The sequence below is a fragment of the Nicotiana attenuata genome, chromosome 6, assembly GCF_001879085.1.
Source record: "Nicotiana attenuata strain UT chromosome 6, NIATTr2, whole genome shotgun sequence".
NCBI lineage: Eukaryota > Viridiplantae > Streptophyta > Magnoliopsida > Solanales > Solanaceae > Nicotiana > Nicotiana attenuata.
Genome location: NC_031994.1, coordinates 69085946 through 69107085, shown reverse-complemented (window position 1 = coordinate 69107085; position 21140 = coordinate 69085946). Strand labels below are relative to the sequence as shown.

Sequence of the window (21140 nt, the reverse complement as noted above, 5' to 3'; positions counted from 1 at the left end):
ATATGCCCTAAACTGTTTTAAAAATATTTTCATACGAGTATTTACTGATTACAAGGACAAGTATAAATGGGAGGAGACTTTGAAGGATCCCATAGCTAACGACAGGTTCGTTAGACCTGATGCACCTTGTAAATTCTGGATTACCGATTACCGTTACAACTCTCGCTAGTGGGAAAATAGAACTAGCATACCGTTACTGAGTTCCTCGAGTAGGGACTACCGTTGTATTTGACTTCTTGCGAAGAGGTCCACAGTTATACCGATTACATGATCCATTCCTGGAGACCTCCCAAACATACTAATTGATATGATACAATATTTACCGTGTTGATTACCCAATTGTTGATTAATTGCTGTCTACACGAAATACATGATGAGACTGATTATTATTTACTGGTTCTGGAAGGGCATTTTATGATATTTTTTGATTATTAATATACATGCATACTTTTTGACTTGTCCCATTAAAAACGGTTGTGGTTAAGTGTTTAGCGACTTACTTTCCGTTTTTTTTTACAGCGATAGTAGTTGCACATGCGAGAATTTTGTTAGCTAGAGATACGAGTTGATAATTCTAGTGAGCCCCGCATTGCTTCGCGTAGGCAAAAAGTATATTTAACGGTTATTGTTCTTTTTTTTTAAAACTCGTAGAGTCGTTCCGTAGTTATTAATTTATTGTTTTAGACTTGTTGACTAGATCACACTTTCTTATCGTATTTTGGAGATAGATTTAGCATCAGTCTCTTGCAAGTGGTTGATTAATAGTGGTGGAGAACTGACTGGATAGTCGATGAAGATTATGAATTATTTTTGTTGGATATTGGTTGGTTTATTGTTGCTTATGGGACAAGCAATTTGTGGATAGTCAAAATAAAGAAAACTCTGTTCGATTTTCTGTAAATTACCGATGAGGCTTACTTGGGGGCACTTGCTTCTATGCGATCCTAATTTGGGTCGTGACACAACGATCTTGTGATAAATGTGAAACAATCTAAGTAGAACAAGATATCGTGATTGGAAAAAGCTTATCCGCCTAGTGTATTTATAAAACCAAAAGAGGCGAGACATATGTTGAATAAAACCCGTAATGTTTGATCACTTACTATACTTTATGTAAATATATTGAACACATCATTCCTAAAAATGTGAAACTAAGAAAATAAATTCCTTCGAAAACTAAGCGAATAAGTTGTAATATGATAAAAGAAAAAGAAATTATTTTGACATTTATGTCAATTATGTCATCGTTAAAAAGACATGATATAAGAAAGAAATATATAGTATAAATGTATTTTGGTAATAATTTTATACAAAATAAGCAATATTGGAGTCGTCTAGTCCTTCACGAATTTCAAACGTACAGCCCAGATTCCTTGTAGCGGGTTCATGGGCACTAATTCCCATTGATTTCCAGTCCAATCTCCCTCGGCTGCAAAATCTTGCTCTTCTCCCCTTGACTGGTAAGTTCTCCTTTTGTTTCTGAGATAAACCCCAATCCCTTTTTCAAATTACTGTATAATCAAATTCAGTCGTCCCAAACTGGCCTTTGTGTGGAGAGGTTAGTATGTTCCTCCTCTATGTAGTTTTTTATTTGGTCTACCAAAATTAAAAGTTTGTACAGAGGGGTTTGTTCATAGTGCATTTCACTTTGATTGAAGGTATTTACTTAAGCTTACAGATTTCTTTATGCTTGATTTGGCATTAAATTTCATATAACTGTACATGAGCTGTTATGTCCTTTTGTTTAATTTTCTCATTTTAATTTGATCTTCCAGCACCAATTTATGTCATCTTAGTATTATTCTCTATGGATTGTTGTTATTCCTACTTGTTGCCATTACTTTTTTTCATCCGTTCTCCAGCCGAAAGTCTATTGGAAACAACCTCTCTGCCCTTCTAGGGTACATCTTACCCTCCCCAGACCCTACTTGTAGGAAATTACTGGGCTTCTTGTTGTTGTTGTTGTTAGTATTATTCTCTATGGATTGTTTAGAAGCAACCAGATCAAACAGATTTATTTATTTATTTTGATAGTTGTGGTGTCCGGGCCAGCTTGCACACACCTGAACTAATTCCACGGGATATCTGCTACCTCCCACCAGCAACAGGTACAAGGTAACTCTAAATGAGATCAAATAGATTTAAGTATTTGTATTCTACTAGTTTAATATATACCCTTTAGTTTCTTACTTGTTTTACCCCTAAATAAATTTTCGATAGTATCCTTGTTCAAGAATTTCTTGCTCAGCATGTCCGATCTGTTATAAATGATTTTAGGCACTTTATGTAATGGCATTGCCCACCCCAACTTATTTGGGACTGAGCGTAGTTGTTGTATATAGTAGCATTATGTAATTTGGATGTGTAAGAACCATCTTTTTGTGAGGATTGTCTACTAGGTTGTGACAAAATGATCCTTCTCATCCATATTGTTTACCATGGAATTTCTCAGGCTGGGGAAGCAAACTATTAGTTATTTCTTCATCCAAGGAATTGGACTCGAGTATAGGTTGGATATTCTAGGTTAACTTTTTCAGCCTGACTGGTTAGAGAAAGAAATGTTAGCACCGTCTTAAAACTGGTGTTTCTGCAGTAGCATTTTGGAGAGAAAGCCAAACTTGAAGTAAAGTATCCTATTTTTTGCACTATCCAAAGTTTTGACATGTGATTATCAAGTTATTTAAGTGTCCCAACAAAGAAAAAAGAATTGTCAAGGGCTGCTTTTATGAATTCCCTTCTACTTGTGTCATTAGCCTTCCTGTATTTCTAATTTTAGGGTGAAGGATCCATCCTTTCCTCTATTTTACCTAATATGTTAGAAGAAACTGAGTCAATTGTGATTTATGAAATATTCTGCAAAAATGCATTTTAATAGGGGGAAGCATTATATGGGTGAGCTGTCATTTTTTCACTAATTGCTGTTTGTTTTGCAGCTGAAGCCTTAGGTAAATCATGGTGAACGCCATCAAAGGATTGTACATATCATGGTAAATTACTATTTAGAGCAAGCAAATATAACCAAATATATTAGAAACTAAATGGGTCAGAACGCCCAAGATCTTGATTTGGGCTAAACTCATGATTTCTACATCTACTGTAATTAAATTGGTTTAACTACGCGTATTTATAAAGACTACTGTATTCATTTTATCTCTATTCGAGTCTTCACATAGAATTACTACTCCAGCTTAATTTCAAATATCTTTGCTTCTTTTAGAATGCTGAGATCTGTTTTTTCCTTTGCAGTGATGTACCCATGGCGCAGTTCATTATAAATATGAATGCTGCATTGCCCCAATCACAAAAGTTTATAATACAGGTCTTGGACAATACACATCTCTTTGTACGATCTGATGTTGCTGGAATGATTCGTAGTGCTATTGCAGAATTTAGAGAGGCAAATACCTATGAGAAGCCAGCTTAGGCTGTTTGATAAAGTCAAGCCTTTCTGGAATAAACCTTGGACCATGCAAGTGTCCAAGATTTTTTTTTAAAAACAAAACCCCAAATAGTCATCTCTGTGACATCTACGAAGTAATTGATGGACGATATTTGCAGTTCCAGCTTTCATTGGTTCTGCTTCTGATTTTGTCTAAGGTGCGAGTTAAATTAAATTCTGTGTCTGAACATTTTTTGTACTGTTTTCTGAACATGTTACTATATATTTCTCACATGTTCCCCCGTGATAAGATCTTTGTATTGAAGAGATACTTGGATTTTCTGTTGTGTTCTATCAGTTGTAAAGCAAAATGGACCAAGGTGTAGTGTTCTATCAGTATATTTTCCCTTTTTTCAATTCTAAAAATTGGTGATTTCTTTTGGAGTCCTACAAATTATGAAGTATATGCTCTCGAACAAGGATTCGGAAGTTGTCACCTCAAACTATTAGTTGCAGTCACTTAACAAGCTTTTATTGTTCAGATTGTTTTGGAGTTATCTTATCATTGACCCTTATTTAGAAGAAAAAGAAAGGGAAAAGGAGAACACAAGAAATAAACAAAGCCATAGCTTTGGATTTGCTCTCATCTCTTTAACAATACTTGCGATGTGAATGTGAAGAAATATTGGTCCATTCATCCATGTTAAGATATATTCGATCATGTTATAATCACTTATTGTAACATGCATATTCGCCGAGGGTCTACCGAAAGTAGCCTCTCTACCTAATCAGATAGGGGTCTCTCTACCTGATCAGATAGGGGTTAGGTCTGTGTATGGTTTGTTGTTGTTGTAACATGCATATTCAAATGACTTAAGCCGGCTCAAGTGTTTCAATGTTCAAGAAGCTCTTGAATATCCCCGTATTAAGGCAGATGCTTCCCAAAGGATTCCACAGAAGGTCTTGGTTAGCTGCATGTATTGGGCGCAGCCAAAATGGCTGATGGCTGTGGTATGGCTTTACATTGTAGTTAAGGTTGCTTGTTTACCCCCAAAAGAACTTGTAGTCCAAAAGAAAAGTTAAACTATGACCATAGTCGAAGATAGTTTTGCTGCGAGGTGTAAAAATTCATGAGTAAATCCCCCATAGGAAATAAACAGCTGGAAAAACAAAGAAAGTGAAATTTACTGAAAGCAAAGAGAAAAACCCACAAAGGAAATGCTACAATACTTCTGACGCACATGTGCTTTGACAAAATTTAAAGTGCTAGACTTGCCATAAAGGCAGCCACACAGTTCGGAAAAGCCAACAACCAAATATTTGACACTAGAAAGAAAACCTCATCTATGCTGAAATTATTTGTTGGGATCATTATACATCTACAATTCTACAATGAGACACCAGACGGGAAGGGGAAAAAACAAACTTTCTAGAAAACTAGCTAATTAGTAACAGACCTCACTGGAAATGGACATGCCAGCACAAGGTTTAAAGAAAAACAACAAAGAGCTAGGAGTGAGGTGGATCAATAGGAAGTGAAAGAAATGCAACTATCGTAGTTCACGTTAACTGATAAACTCCATTTTGACTAAACCCTATGCAGGCTGAGATACATTGATGTCAGCAGGCTTATTCCTCGAGTCAGGGGCCAATGATGACCAGTCATCTTCATGGAAGGAAGAATATGATACTACAGTTGGTTTTGCTGATGAGTGATAGGCGTTTTCCGTATCTGTACTAGATAGAGGAACAGCTGCAGTTATGGGCTCGGATTTGTTTTTCTTGGTCGTCTGCTCATGCTGAATTCCAGCAAGGAAGCTGCCCACAACAATCTGATCCATACAAACCAAGAGAGAAATGCTAACTGTCATAACTGAAAAACCACTATGTATTGGAAGTACTTTGCTAATTTGTTCATGAGAATAAATACATCTATTTGTCGTATAAGCACAACGTCATTCCTATGCATAAACAGCACACTAAATATGGGAGAATCAATACCTGCACAGGACTGGCAGCTACCAATAGACCTGCAACTCCGCCACCAATAACACGTCCATCAGGGCTTGCCAGAGACACACTCATCCCTCCAGATCTGTTTCTCATTCCTCCGGTCTCGGATTGGATAAATGATCCCGTCAAAGACAGTATCTCAAACCGGCCCTATAGGACGAATGGTAGTGGGAGTTTATACATAAATGTCAACCATAGACGATAAACAGAAAGAGAAATGACATTTCATCTATAATGCCAATCACAAACTGATTTCAGGGACTTGGATGATACCATAGTCTACGCGTACAATACAAGCCACATAGTCCATACTAGACACTGAAGAATGAAGGCACAAGTTTTAAGGTAACAAAAGCATTTTGCATAAAGGATTGCACCAATAAGATCAATTTCCTAAATGTGACTGTTCTTTCAACAAGTTACATCCCTGCCCTCAAAGTGATCATTCTTTCACTAAATAGGATCAATGCCCTCAATCTAATTAGTCTTACACCAGTCTTCTTCAACCAATACAAGCCAGTCATTCCAAAGTCAAATACAAAGCAGGCCATGCATAGCCATTGTCAACAAATTTGTGCTCCCCCTCAACAATAACAATTATTTTAAGGAAACGGATTACAGCTGATGGAAGTATGCTCATAAATATGGCATGAAGCCACAGTCTTTTAATTACACCGTTTCTTTTTCATTGGTACGGTCTTTTAATTACACTTACCAACTGCAGCTAGATCTAATCCCAGAACTTGTTATTTTCCGTTATTTTTATAACATATGTGATTTTAATGAGTTATATTGAGCTATCAGGGTTTAGTTCAACAACTTTTACCAACACTTGATTACTTTTTTTTAACTAAAGGAATATATTCACTAATAAAGGGATAAAAACTCCCGTAAGCAAGAGGTATGCATAAAAAAAGAGAACCTACAAAAATAAATGGTTCTCTACATCAGATACTCGAAGAGGGATGAAAGACACCTAGATGCAATGCTAAAATGTCTACGGCTCTTCATTTGATTGATTGCTAAAAGTGAAGAGTCCTACATCATTTGATTGGCCAAGAGGAATAACAAAATAATGGAGTATCACGCCGTAGAAGCCAAGCTCAAATGTCTATGGCTCTTCAACAATGATACGAAACAAAAAACGAGAAGATTAACCATAGCAAGAGCAAAGTAACTAGTTGCAACACCTCATATGTTAATGTACCACCAGATGAGTCCGGTTGGCGAAGTGTGACACTGGAGATTACACCATTTGCTGAGAGAATGCATATTGCTCGAGGCCCTTGTTGAGAAAATGATATAACCTTCATGGTGACATCCTAAGGAATTTATCATAAAACGAAATATAAGCAATTTGTTATTCATATGAATTCACAAATAGCAAAGTCGCCTCTTTCTTCAGTTACAGATGGGGGTTTGGGGGGGGGGGGGGTTAAATTGCATTATCATTGGTCAGGTGAAACCATGAACTGCCATTTCCAGGTATTTCAACTTTTTCTGAATCAATCATCAAGTTTGTTTCTTACTGAATGAAATCATTAGATGCAACAATTTCGAAAAACTAAGAAATCTAGTGTAACCAACAATGTAAAATGGATTGGGAAAGAGATGCATCATATCTCAACTGAAAGAAAGATCAAAAGGAGATTGTACATGGAACTCATTATCATGCAGACTTTAGTCCTGCCATAAGGAGAACTTCCATAGGCACTAGTTATGGCTAACATTTTACCTCTCCAGTGTTAACAGTGATAATATGGGGCGTAAAACTAGCACCGACCGAGCATGAAACCCATTCACCTACAGAAAAGACTTAATATTAGTAACGTGACATGAACCTTCAGATATACCAACATTCAACTACAGAACCATATTTCATGTTTGGATGGGGAAAAGAAAACCGAATTCACATCTCTTTTCTGTAAAATTAGAAACTTCTCGTTTATGACCTGAATATTATTACATGATGCAATCATGAATTACCTAGAGTAAATGGTGCCTGAACAAAACACAGCCACACCAACCAAAAAAAAAAAAAAAGAAAAAGAAAAAGAAAAAGACAGAAATCATTCAAGTAATTTCAACTACTTGCAAATATTTTTGAACATACAACTTATGCTTATGATAGAAGTTTAGAACATTATCTGCAACCTCTGCCAAAGAGAAAAAGGGAATAGGAAACAAAGTCTTAGTTTGTTACAGAATTCACAAAGAGACACATTTCAATCATAATGTTTTATAGTTATAAATATTTGAAAAAATTGTATTCAAAGAAAAAATGTTTTGGCTCTCTAAACAGAAATTGTCATTATTCTTGGGATAGACAGAGCCCGACAAAGGAGTATGAAATAAGAAGAAGTAATCCAAATGTACAAATTCTTAACTATACACAATTAGTAAGAATATGTTGTAAAAATAAACCTACACTTACATAACAAAGCAGATGCATTCTCACCCTTAATGGTGGAGAAAGTAAAAAATCTACAGACAGACTTCCAAAGATAATAAAGTAGAGGATAAATGGCAGCATAGGTAAATCAAATAAGGCACCAATTGCTTAAGTAACTGAAAAAGGCATAGAGAAACACAAGAAAATAACTTGAGTTAATTTCCAAGAACATATGAACATGCTAGTATAAAATGAAAATCTGTTTATTCACAAAAAATTATTAGAAGCATCTGTATCACATGAAGCCCAAGGTAAGGAACTTCTGGAAACTTTAGTTACTTAAAAGTCACAGCAGGAAGTAAAAGTAGCTGAAATATCAGGTATGTCCAGGGGAGGATGCAGCAAGCGAGTGCCGGGTTCAACTGAACCCAGTACTTTTGATGCGGAGCATAAATTTATATGTAAAAATCTATTAAAATTATGAAAAATAGTGAATATGAACCCATAACTTTAAATATACTATGGGTTCAATGTTAAAAGATAAATGTTGAACCCATAGAGTTTAAATCCTAGATCCGCCTCTGGGTATATCGTTTAACATAACTCCTTTCCTTTATAAGGAGTAAATTATGGAGGTTAAGACTAACCCCTGCCACTTATCTTTAAGCAGTAGATCAGTGAGTGTACTTGTTTAGTCTTATTCTATTACTAGCAGCAACTCTATACCAAATCTAGAAAAATCAACTTCAACATTTACACTCATGTCCAAAATGACACCTATAAGTTTAAGATTCCCTACTTCTCAGACCAGCACAAATATCTCACAGGTCCCACGTCTACACACACACACACTCTTAAATCCAAACACCAAACACTAATTCCACTAATAAAAACAGATCAAAACATATACTCCTACTACAAAACTTAGAATATCTCAATATAACTAAACAAAAAAAAAATCATTAATCTAACAGACTTTTTTTACCTGAGTTCTGAACATCAGCTTTAGGCTGATAGACCTTAAGAGCTGACCCAACAGGCCGGACTTTCGCCCGTTTCTCCGACGAAAAATCAATGACCGGAGATGGTGCAGCGGATGAAATGGGCTTAGGAGAAATGACAGACGTGGGTACTGACCCATCTGGCCCATATTTTCTGGGTCTACCTCGCTTTTTCTTCACTGTGGTCAGTGCTAAAGCAGCAGAATCTGTGGTCAGTGCTGGTGTTGGTGAAACTGATACACTCACCTGGGCCCGGGCTGCTCCTGCTACTGGTTGAGCTGCTGATCCAGTCATCACCTGGGCAGAAGGATTCTCAGTGGTGGTCCTAGGTGCCATATGGTAGTGTGACGGAGCATCTGATCCCACCACTCTTACTCCACTACTGCTACTCATATTTTCCCTTCCTTCCATACTTAACCCAAATATTCCACCAAAAAAAAAAGAATCTCCTTTCTACTTCTTCTATTCCAAACACCAAAAAAAAAAAAAAAAAAAAAAAAAAGAGCTCTCATTAGAAAAAGAAAAAAAATCCAAATAAATGAAGCTTAAATTTTGCTGAGTTTGAAGTCTTACCAGGTTCAACAGTAATACTGTTCGTTTTTCTTTTTCTTTTTCAAAAATTTGAGATAAAAACACCAAAGCAACTGATGGCTACGATCAGAAAATTTTACAAAATTTTGCAGCTATTTTTCTGAAATGAAGAATGAAATTAAAGGGAAAAGATTGAATTTTTAACTGATGAGAAAATGTGAAATTTTGGAGTTTTGAGGAGTTAAAAAAGCTAATTTAGGTTCCTAACTTTCCTCAGATTGTCCGAGTAAGTAATTTAACGAAATATAATAATAAAGATGGAAAAAGAAATGATTGAATATTAGGTTATTGTAATAATTAATTATTGAAAATAGGGGGAGATTATGTATTTTGTTTAAGAAAATGGTTGGAGTCCGGTAGAAAAAAAATTCTGAAAATGAGTAATTGTAGTTGGGAAAGGTGAAATTAGGTTGCCAATGCATAAAGACAACCATCATTTTTTTCTTCTTTTTCTTTTTAAAGAAAGGAGGAAAGGAAAGAGAAATAAATTAATAAAGTATAGTAAACAATAGGCATGTAGTTTTATGACTATCTTCATCTATATCATTAATTACAATTAATAAACCTTTTTTTTACGCAAGTACAGACAAAAAGGTACGAACATGAATCTGAAAACTATGAAAATTTTGTAGTAAGAGAAAAATTTTATTCGACTTTTCTTTTTCTTTTCTAAATATTCTCTGCTTTTTCTTTTCTACTCTTTTTCTGCAAAACTTGTTAGTGTACTACTTCAGATTAAGAGCAGTAAAACGCCATATTAGAGAAAATGACTAGAATAATTCATTATGTTTTAGGGTAGATTCAAAGTAGGCCTTCAAATATGTTTTGAATAATTTTGGTCCTTTAAGTATACCAAAACTTAATGCTTTTGGTCCATGCAAAATATTTAAGGTACTCTATCTGTTAGGGACTGTTATTGTCGAAGAATCCCTTTTCTTTTTCTTTTAATTCCTATTATATTTTCATTTTCTTGTTTGGTTTGGTTTGGGTTTTTTCCTCTTGAAAGTTCTATTTAGTGTAGGCATATCTTTGGCGTGCAAAATCGATCGCCTTGTTTGGATTTGAAGTATTTCTCCCAATGCAAAACAAGTTTGTAAGTATATTTGTGTTTACCCGTAAAACGGTACAGTTAAATTTATACGTAATTTCTAAACACGCAAACTAATTTGATCCTGGAAATAATAAAATAATTGAAGAATTATGCAATATACCTTAAAATGTGGATGAAACAACAGAGATGACAATTCCGGGAACAAGGTCTCCGGGCACAGCAATGATGAAATCAAAAAACGAGAAAGTAAGATTGTATTAAGCTTTGTATGGAATATAGGGATGGGCATATATTGGGTAAAACCGATAACCCGAACCGTTAATTCTTTATTGGGTTATCGGTATTGGGTTATTGGGTTAACGGTTCGGTAATGGATTAAAAAATTTTTTTTATTGGGTTATCGGTTCGGTCTCGGTTTGCATTTTTGTTATTGGGTAAAAACCGATAACCCAATAAGAATGAAGTAATTTACTAATTTACCCTTAAGTATATACTAGGGTTTTATTTTCCTAATTCCCTCTTCAGTCTTCACTCAATCTTCAGTCGTCTCTCGAGTCTCGTCTGTCTCATTTTGTTTCCGCCGCAGCCCCAAGAGTCAAGAGTCACCACCAGTTCTCCGCCATACATCAGCTTGTCAGTTCTCCGCCAGTCACGACGGCTCACTCCCTCACTCGTCGATCGCATCATGTAAGTTTTGGCTCAAGATTTTTCTGTTTGCTTCTTGTTAATTGTTCTGTTTGCTCAAGATTTTTGCTTCTGTTTGCTTCTGTCAATCGCACCAGTTCTGTCTTCTGTTTGCTCAAGATTTTTTCTTCTGTTTGCTTCTGTCAATCGCACCAGTTCTGTCTTCTGTTTGCTCAAGATTTTTGCTTCTAATTGTTCTGTTTGGTGTCTTCTTAGTTCTCTACTCGTGTGAAATTTCTGGTTAGATGAGTAGCAAGAGTCAGTAGATACTGCACAGAAACATGGCTGAAAATATCAAATTTCTGTAGATTAATCAGCAGATACTGTTTCATTTCTGTAGAAACATGGCTGAAAATTTCAAATTTCTGTAGATTAATTAGCAAGAGTCAGTAGATACTGTTTCATTTTAAGATTTTAAGCTAAATCTGTAGTTATATTCTCATAGATTTTGCCAATCTTGGAAACGAACCCTGCGATGATGATGTGTAGAATCTTAGATAGTTGTAAGTTAAAACTTTGGTAAGTTAATTATTCAACTTATATAACACATTGTATGATTACAAATATTACTTGACTTAATATATTTTCTTTTTATGTTTAATAGGTGTATCCATGCCTCGACTTTGTGGTCTCAAAGCTATCTCACATGTTTGGAGTCACTATGAAAGGATTGAAGACGGTGATGATGGATGGTGGAAAGTAAGATGTAGTCATTGTCATCTTGTTTTATGTTACAATGCACAACAAACTGGTACTAAGTCCTTAATGAGGCATGTTGAGCGTTGTTTGGAGCGCAATTTGGTGAAGCCTATAAGGATTGAGTAGTTGTTGTGTTGTTTACTTGAATTTGAAATATTAGTATTATGTTTGGACTTTGGACTTGTTAATCTTAAGGTTGCTACTACTTCGTATTGTTATTAATGTTGTCAGCTGTAGTTGTACTCAATTGTGTCATATATAGCAGCTTTAAAATTGTTATGGGTGTTGCTCTTTCTTTTTTGGATTATGGGTGTTGTAGTTGTTATAGCAGCTGTGTCGTTATAGCAGTGTCTGTGTCGTTATAACAGGCTAGCAGCTGGATTTGGTCTGAAGTTTCTCTCTTCAGTTGAAAGCAGTAGCTGCGCTATTGATTTAGTGCCTATTATTTCCATTGATTTTGCATTGCAGAACTTAAGGAACTTTCTACAATATATTATCTCAGTATTTGTGCTTTCTGCAGCAGCATTTCCAGTCTACAATATTGGGAAGCCTAATGGCCTCTCTAGAATAAACGTCCTCTGTTGTTTAGCGAATTAAGTTCATCAGTATGATATGGAAAAGTTCTGTAAATTGATTTTCTGTCTCTAATTTATAATGACAGTAAGAAACACATTAGCATCATAGTTCTGTCTCTAATTTACTCACGTGAAGGTGCTTTTAATTTTCAAAGCACTTTTAATTTTCAGCGTTCAGCACTTTTAATATTCAGCGTTCAGCACTTTTAATTTTAGTTTTACCTTATCGGGTAAACCGATAACCGAACCGATAATGATCAATAACCGATAAACCGATAACCGATAACCAATATCTTATCGGTTTGGTTATCGGGTTATGATATTTGTAAACCGATAACCGATAGGCAAAACCGATAATTTTCAAAACCGAACTGAACCGACCGATGCCCACTCCTAATAGAATGTAGTGTAAGTTTGCCAGAAAATTCGTGTCATTTACAATGATAACTAAGCTCACTATTTATAGCTGTGTCTAGGGAAGGAGGTCCTAGGATCGTGTCCACCTTTAATGTCAATTATGAGGGTCATTGATGAAGATGTAACAGTGGACATAAATGTCAAATTCCTTGTAACGGGCCGTCGCTCTTAATGCCCAATGATAGGCTATAATTACGTATTTTAGGCGCTTATTACACTCTAATTTACTGCACTCTAATTGAGTTTGAGCTTTAATCGCTAGTGTATTGCACTAATTGTGTGTTTTATGCCTTGTAGGAGTGATTCCGAGCCATGTAGATATTATGGAATGAATTCAAGTGATTTGGAGTTTTGAAGTCTGAGTAAAAACCCAAGGAATTAAGCCGGGATCGTGTTCGGGGATCAATGGATGATAGTTAAGAACGAAACGGAGAATCGAGCGGGCATAAAGCATATTGTCTAATAAAATGCACATAACTTTTCGCTCAGAATTCCGTTTGGGCTCTACAATATATCGTTGGAAAGCTATTTGAAAGGGATACAACTTTCATGTTTTTCATTTTCGCTAATTCCCACTACTGCGCCGCATCTGTGCGCCACAGCGTGCGCCGCATCTGTGCAATTTTCCAACAATCCGTCAGAAAACAGCTCTCTGAACTTCCTCACAAGTGTACCGCACTGTGCGTCGCGGGGTGCGGCGCGCCAGTGCAAATTTTACAGAGCCAGAGTCCTATTTCGCACAGGAAAAGGTGTTTCATCTGGGCCCGACCCTACTTGGTATAAATACATATAAAAACGCTATTTTGAGGAATGGGGACATACTTTGGACAAACTTTAGACCTAGGGAGAGAAGGGAGCCGCCGTGGAGGTCGGGGATTCGACCTAAGGAGGAAAGAACGCACTAGGAGCAAGGCGAAGAATTCTTCTACGAGTTTTTCACTTCCTTCTTCCTATTTTCATTATTGGTTATGAATTCTAGTATTGTAGTTTTGCGTACTATTATGAATAGCTAATTTATTATCTAGGGTTTTGATGGAACCTATTGGATGATGATTTTCCTGTTACGTTAGTATAGATTTGTTGTAGTATTTTCTCTATTTGTTCAACTACGTTATTATTTTGGTTGGTTGAAGAGCTCTCAATTGACTGTGCCTATTTAGTATGTATTACTCGGGAGAGAGTGCATATTTAGGTAGTTGTTGAACAACATCACTCCTAACGTATATGAGGGAACAATACGGAGGGTTTAAAGGTGGGATTAGGGATAATGAAACCTTGGGTGCGATCCGAGTGAGCCGTACTTAATGCCAGCCAGCGTAATTCGGGAGAATATGTCTAGTAAATTGTGGTAATTACTCGGGAGAGATTTACGACAGTTAGAGTACTCATGACCGGTAGAGAATACTTAGGCGAATTTATAGAAAACGTAGCGGGAAGGATTCCGACAATAGGAGAATTCATAACTCTATACCTCCTTAATCTTGTCTCTAACCCTTAGTATCATTTGTTGTTAATTTGCTATTTTAATTTGTTAGTTAAACACAAGAATCTTGATATCTATAAGTTAGGAATTGTTCAAGCTTGTCTTCTTGGTGATATTGAACAGCTGTAGCTAAGCCTTAGTTCTCTGTGGGATTGGACTCCGGACTTGTAAACCGGATTATATTTACAATGGCCGCTTAGTCCTTTTTATAAGGCATAGTTGGGCGTGATCAAATTTCGGCGCCGTTGATGGAGAACTAACGGTATAGCTGTAGGTGTACATAATTTTAGGTTGCAAGTTTGAACTTTTATTTTTGTTTTCTTGTATTTGATTATTTTTTATTTTTTTGAATTGAGAGACATGACATCTTGGAATTATGAGAGTTTTGATGTTGGTAACTCTACTTTTGATCCTCCTTATGCATGTGAAGGAAACCACCCATTGCAAAATTGTGAAAATTTTCCCGAGAGCGAGTTATGTGCACCAACTCAATCTTATGTGTGGAATGTGTGTGATATGTGTGGTGGTCAAGGTGGTCACTTTAATGGTTGTGATTATTTGTCTTATCCTACCCCAACCCCTTACTATGATGGTTCTACTTTTTTTGGTGAAGTTAATAGGATCAAAGAACCCTGGGAAGCTGACCTGAAGAAAATTGAAGATATGTTAAAGCTGACCATGGATATGTTAAAGTGCCACGTGGAACAATATGATGAGAAAACACGGCAGATACAAAGACAAGAGGCAATTATTCACAACTTGGAGGCTCAAGCAAATAAATTAATTGAACCTTGTAAAGCGCAACAAGTTGACATTGTGGATAGTAGCCAATATGAGCATGAATTGGCTGCAGAGATTGCCATTATACTAGAGGATTTAAGAAAATACGGGGATGAGATAGAGGAGAAGGCCAGAGTAGAACACCAACAATCAATCGAACCAGATTTTGAGGATGGCGATGTCGTAGAAGAGATGCTAGAGTCAACCAAGGATATTGAGGATACATATTTAGTTGACTCTAGTGTCATTGATACTGAGGATGTTGACAATCCTAATGTTTATGTAGTTGAGCGCATTGGTCCACACTCCAAGCATTTTTTCACATTGTGTTTGGATGATGATATGAAAATAGAGTCGTCCGGGCCACTTGAGGAGTCAAGGAGTAAGGAACAATATGCCTACATTCTGGAATTCTTCATGCCAGAAAGTCGGGAATACACATCTCATCCAAAGGCCAAGAAGTGCAGAATACTACATTGTTTCATTGGGCTAGTCAGATTCGTTCTACCACCCCAGGAGCATGATCATAGAGCAGAATCAAAATTGGGGGTTCAATTCATAAGCTCGAGGTGGAGGCAGAAAGTGATTCGCGTCGTTCCGCGATGTTAAATCAAGCGCTTGTTGGGAGGCAACCTAGCTTTCTGCTTTTTTTATTTTTTTAAATTGTATTATTTTTGTAGTATCGATTTTTGATTTTCTAGGAGCATGGAAAGCAAAGTTATTGGAAGGATGCAACAGCAAACCAGATGGTTGGAACTAAGTGTGAGGTACCCGCACGAAGGACCAAGCCTGGGAGAAGTCTGAGTACCCCATGAGCTGCTAGTGCTTCAGCCTTTGGACTATCAGGGAGTTTCTTTTACCCTCTTATATTATGGTGTGCATTGGGGACAATGCACAATTTTAAATGTGGGGTGAGGAGATTGTCTGGGTGACTTTCTATGCTATTTTAGCTGTGTTAGTTTAATTGAATAATGCTTTTGTTTTAAAAAAAAGATTGGACTGTTCCTGACGATGGATATCCTAGACAATTTTCTTGAGGTATTTAAGTCTAAAAAAAAAGAAAAAAAGATATTTTCTTTATAGGTAGCGTAGTAATTCCCCCTTGGTTTTTCTTTGTGCCGCGGTTCTTTTCCAAGGGTTTTGTTTGAACCAGGTGTAGTTAATTTTTTTTTTAGGGAGTAGGAGCTAGTGTGAGATGAATTGAATCGCAACAATATCTCTTGACTTTGTTATGCCTTGAGAATAGCGAGTACTTTGGTTGTGACGATTAGGCTCAGTTTTTGACTCTAGTATAAGCACCTTAAATCGTAGATTCTTATATTTGCTTAACTACTTTGACTAGAGTGTCGTGATAAAACCAATCCTGAGTGAGTTATGTGTCATGTGTGTGTAAAGTTTTGTGTTATTCTATGCATTGCATTTGATGTCTAGAACTTGCCCCGTATGTTTTCAAAGCGAAATAGTAGTTTTATTCAGTCTTGGAAGTGATATACGCGTTTCTTTGTTGAGCCATATATATATTTTACCCGCCTAATTGTTATGTATCGTAGTTAACCCCTTTGAGCCTGTAATCCTGTTTCTTTGGAAACCACATTACAAGCCTTACTCATTTGTTTGAATTAACCATCTATTTGAACCTTCTAACCTCTCATGAGCACTTGAATTGTTATGAACGTTGTAAAAGTTAAAGTGTGGGGTAGTTGTTTTGGGCTTTTCAGTGGAACTAATAAAATAAGGAGAAAGGTGCACTGTTTTGAAAAAATAGAAGCCACTTGAATTGAAAAGGAAAAAAAAATTAGTTGTATTATTGTGAAAAATAATTCTTGCTAAGTGTGGTGACTCTTGATGTAATTGTGCTTAAAGAATTATGGGGTAATATACATTGATGTGAAGGTGGAGTTTGGTTTGACAGAAGTATGGGGTTTGAATGTTAAAGTATGTGTATTAAAGTGCTTAGGGAGGTGTAGTCACTCTTAAATCGACATGTATCCTACCCATCCCGCAGCCTACATGACAACCAAATAAAGTCCTACTTGATCCTAGACTGAATGAGCTCGATTAGTAGAGTAGTATACTACGGGTAAGCCTATGGTGCATCTTTTGTGGCATATGAATGTTATTTTCGAGAGTGAGTGGATTCTTTCTATCTTGAGTTCCTAAGTGCACTTAAATTTTATTGTGTGGAACTACTCTCTTTTGTTGTGTGAGGGCACTTGATTCATGAAGGAAAGGTAATTTCAGTGATCTCTATGTTAGAGTAAGTGAGTAAGTTGTGAATAATGCGTGGTACTTGTGAGTCAAATCTTGAGGTGAAGATATTACGCTTTTGTGCTTAGTCTATTTTAAATATTCTTGGTGTGATGAGTTAGGAGAACTGTTTAAAAAGATCGTGTCTATATAAAGTGTAGATTGATTGCTCGAGGGAGAGCAATGGTTTAAGTGTGGGGTGTTGATGATAGGCTATAATTACGTATTTTAGTCGCTTATTACACTCTAATTTACTGCACTCTAATTGAGTTTGAGCTTTAATCGCTAGTGTGTGTGTTTTATGCCTTGTAGGAGTGATTTCGAGCTATGTAGATATTATGGAATGAATTCAAGTAATTTGGAGCTTTGAAGTCTGAGTAAAAGCCCAAGGAATTAAGCTGGGATCGTGTTCGGGGATCAATGGATGATAGTTAAGAACGAAACGGAGAATCGAGCGGGCATACGACGTATTTTCTAGTAAAATGCACATAACTTTTCGCTCAGAACTCCGTTTGGCTCCACAATATATCATTGGAAAGCTATGTAAAAGGGCTACAACATTCATGTTTTGCATTTTTGCTAATTCACTACTGCGCCGCACAGTGCGCCACAGCGTGCGCCGCATCTATGCAATTTTCCAACAGTCCATCAGAAAACAGCTCTCTGAACTTCCCCACAAGCGTACCGCACTGTGCGTCGCGGGGTGCGGTGCGCCTTTGCAAATTTTACAGAGTTAGAGTCCTATTTCGCGCAGGAAAAAGTGTTTCGTCTGGGCCCAACCCTACTTGGTATAAATACATGTAAAATCGCTATTTTGAGGAACGGGGACATACTTTGGACAGACTTTAGACCTAGGGAGGAGGAAAGAACACACTAGGAGCAAGGCGGAGAATTCTTCTACGAGTTTTTCACTTCCTTCTTCCTATTTTCATTATTGGTTATGTATTCTAGTATTGTAGTTTCGCATACTATTATGAATAGCTAATTTGTTATCTAGGGTTTTGATGGAACCTATTGGAGGATGATTTTTCTGTTACATTAATATAGATTTGTTGTAGTATTTTCTCTATTTGTTCAACTACGTTATTATTGTGGTTGGTTGAAGAGCTCTCAATCAACTGTGCCTATTTAGTATGTATTACTCGGGAGAGAGTGCATATTTAGGTAGTTGTTGAACAACATCACTCCTAACGTATATGAGGGATCAATACGGAGGGTTTAAAGGTGAGATTAGGGATAATGAAACCTTGGGTGCGATCCGAGTGAGCCGTACTTAATGCCAGCTAGCGTAATTCGGGAGAATATGTCTAGTAAATTGTGGTAATTACTCGGGAGAGATTTACGACAGTCAGAGTACTCATGATCGGTAGAGAATACTTAGACGAATTTATAGAAAACGTAGCGGGAAAGATTCCGACAATAGGGTAAATCATAACTCTATACCTCCTTAATCTTGTCTCTAACCCTTAGTATCTTTAGTTGTTAATATGCTATTTTAATTTGTTTGTTAATTAGTTAAACACAAGAATCTTGATATCTGTAAGTTAGGAATTGTTCAAGCTTGTCTTCTTGGTGATATTGAACAGCTGTAGCTAAGCCTTAGTTCTCTGTGGGATTCAACTCCGGACTTGTAAATCGGATTTTATTTGCAACGACCGCTTAGTGCTTTTTATAATGCATAGTTGGGCGTGATCAATGCCGCAGAATATTCCTTATTAAATTCTACCGGAAGCAGGGCATTATCACACCTTTATGAATATTATCCCTTCCGGTGACAAGCGAAATAGCTGCGTTTAGACTTTGGCCATCCCGTCTTGAGCTCAACGTGTCCTTCCTTTAGATGACCACGTGTCATATTATATTTTACCCTATACAATAGTCCCCTGCTTTTCGGTGACATAACTTTGTGTTACTGAGAAGTTGGTAGAAATATTCTTTTGGCGGGAACTACTATAACTCCCTCTTAAAGCTTCTGACGGTTGATTAGACGCACATCACTTCGCATTTAATGCCCCGAAAATGCGTCATCCCATGATCCATCATAGCTTTTGTCGATTACTGAGGTAATCATGGCCATGAATTTACCAAACTTTTAACTTACACGCATCAACCTTCTCCTTTACACTTCATAATTTTCCAAGCTTCTGACTTGCACCTTTGTTCTTCATCTTTTCTCTAACTCTCTTCAAACAAAAAACCTTCTCCTCCTTCCATATAATGACTTCTTCCTCAAAGTACGCCAGTTCTTGAAAGAACAAGAAAAAGGCCGAGGATTCTGTTCCTCCAATAGTGGGCTCCATCATCCTAGAAGTCTTATTATCACAAAAGACTTTGAAGAAAAATTCCCTACTGCTAACTCTCGTACATGGGCCGTCAGTAGGTACCCTTCTTCCATCCGTCCTTCCAGCATTCCTGTTGTGAAGAAAGACTGCCGCTGCCATGATTTGGATATTATTGCTCCTGATATATCGAAGCGAGTGACCCTACCCAAAGAGGATTTTACATATTTTTACATGTATCCCTTTACTTTGGGTGCGTTTTCTTAGAGAGAAGAGCATGATTCCGTGATTACGAAATTTTTCCTCCGTTACCAAATGTGTTTGGCAAAGGTAAGTCTTTCGGTGTGGAAGACGGTTGCCTACCTTCGGCATTCATGTCAGGAGACTAGAGAAGAGCTAACCTTAGCTCGTATGATGAATCTATACTCTCCCAAAATTTTCCGCGGGAGAATGATAAACCTCTACAAACGTGGCCACCATACTCTGTTGACTAGCATGGATGATGATAACGATCGTGGGTGGATGGAACGGTTCGTAGCAGTTGCCACCAATAATATCATTCCAACAACGGCTTCATGCTTTCCGGCCGCTTGGAACTGCACTCGTAAGATCTTCATTTAATGTTTCCTTTTACTAAACATTCCTCTATGGCTGTATTGACTCTTCACCCTTCGCATGTTTCAGCAACTCGATGGATCCCACCGGTGGTAGAAGGTTTGGACCGATGGATTCAGAAGATTTTGGACGTTACCATGCCCGAAACTCGTTTGTGGAAAGAACGGGCCCCTAAATATGAGTGGAAGGCCAAAAATCGTGGTAATTCAAACTTACCTTGTTTTAATTTTTTATGTGAAGAACTTGGTTGAACCCTCCTGACTTGCTTACGAAATTAGGTCTACCTGTAGGCTCTGTTGCTCTCCCCAAGGAGGACGTCTTGGCTGATCATGCTGATGCGGCGAGGCTGCTTTAGGAAACGCTTACTCAAACATGTGTCTCCGGGCCTACTTCGGGCATAGGTGTTTTACCACGGAGTCTCTCGGCCGGAGAACAAGCAACCAAAGAGAAGGCGTTCCTCTGCGGCCAGGGAAAATAATAAGAGGGCAAAAACTGATGCCCCCGAGTTGTCTCCGGAAGTTGTGATCACTAGCCCTCCTCCCTGGCTGGTCATAGACATCGTGATGACCGACGATGATGGAGAAGCTAGTGATGATGGGGCTTCTTTACATAGAAGGCAACGTTCATCATCAATTCAACAAATGCTCAATCTGTTGAGTTAGTTACACCAACCGAGGATGACACCTCAACACTTTGGGGGGAGTTTGATATAGTGGAAAATGCTAATTCCTGTTTGCGGGCCCCAATTGTTGTTCTCGGTATTGTGGGGCTGAGTACCGAGTCCCAACCATCTTTGGTTAGCGAGCATTCAACAACCATCGCTGCACTCGACGTAGCTGCTTCACACCCTTCAACTCCATCAGCTTCATATCCATCTTCACCAACACTAGCAACTGCTACATCATTTCCATCTTCTTCCACTCTTCCACCAGCA

At 37.4% G+C, this 21140-nt stretch overlaps 2 protein-coding genes across 5 annotated transcripts; one reads left to right on the top strand and one right to left on the bottom strand.

The window, feature by feature from the left end:
* On the top strand, window positions 1293-3796 carry LOC109227150 (RNA polymerase II transcription factor B subunit 5-like). 3 transcript variants are annotated; one of them, XM_019392196.1, is made up of 4 exons: window positions 1293-1460; window positions 2035-2108; window positions 2934-2987; window positions 3247-3796. In XM_019392196.1, exons 3-4 carry the CDS (start codon window positions 2953-2955, stop codon window positions 3422-3424), a joined length of 213 nt encoding a protein of 70 aa, XP_019247741.1. In that variant the 5' UTR covers window positions 1293-1460; window positions 2035-2108; window positions 2934-2952; the 3' UTR covers window positions 3425-3796. The 3 variants fall into 3 exon arrangements, with proteins under 3 accessions (XP_019247741.1, XP_019247740.1, XP_019247742.1); XM_019392195.1 differs by having other exon boundaries at window positions 1294-1460; window positions 2035-2115; XM_019392197.1 differs by lacking the exon at window positions 1293-1460 and adding an exon at window positions 1467-1558 and having other exon boundaries at window positions 2035-2115.
* Window positions 4584-9770, bottom strand: LOC109227149 (AT-hook motif nuclear-localized protein 1-like). Of its 2 annotated transcripts, none has more exons than XM_019392193.1 (6): window positions 9359-9770; window positions 8770-9247; window positions 7128-7195; window positions 6583-6714; window positions 5381-5542; window positions 4584-5211 (listed from the first exon to the last, which is right to left on the bottom strand). In XM_019392193.1, the coding sequence occupies exons 2-6, from the start codon at window positions 9194-9196 to the stop codon at window positions 4975-4977; spliced, it is 1026 nt and encodes a 341-aa protein (XP_019247738.1). In that variant the 5' UTR covers window positions 9197-9247; window positions 9359-9770; the 3' UTR covers window positions 4584-4974. The 2 variants fall into 2 exon arrangements, with proteins under 2 accessions (XP_019247738.1, XP_019247739.1); XM_019392194.1 differs by having other exon boundaries at window positions 8770-9244.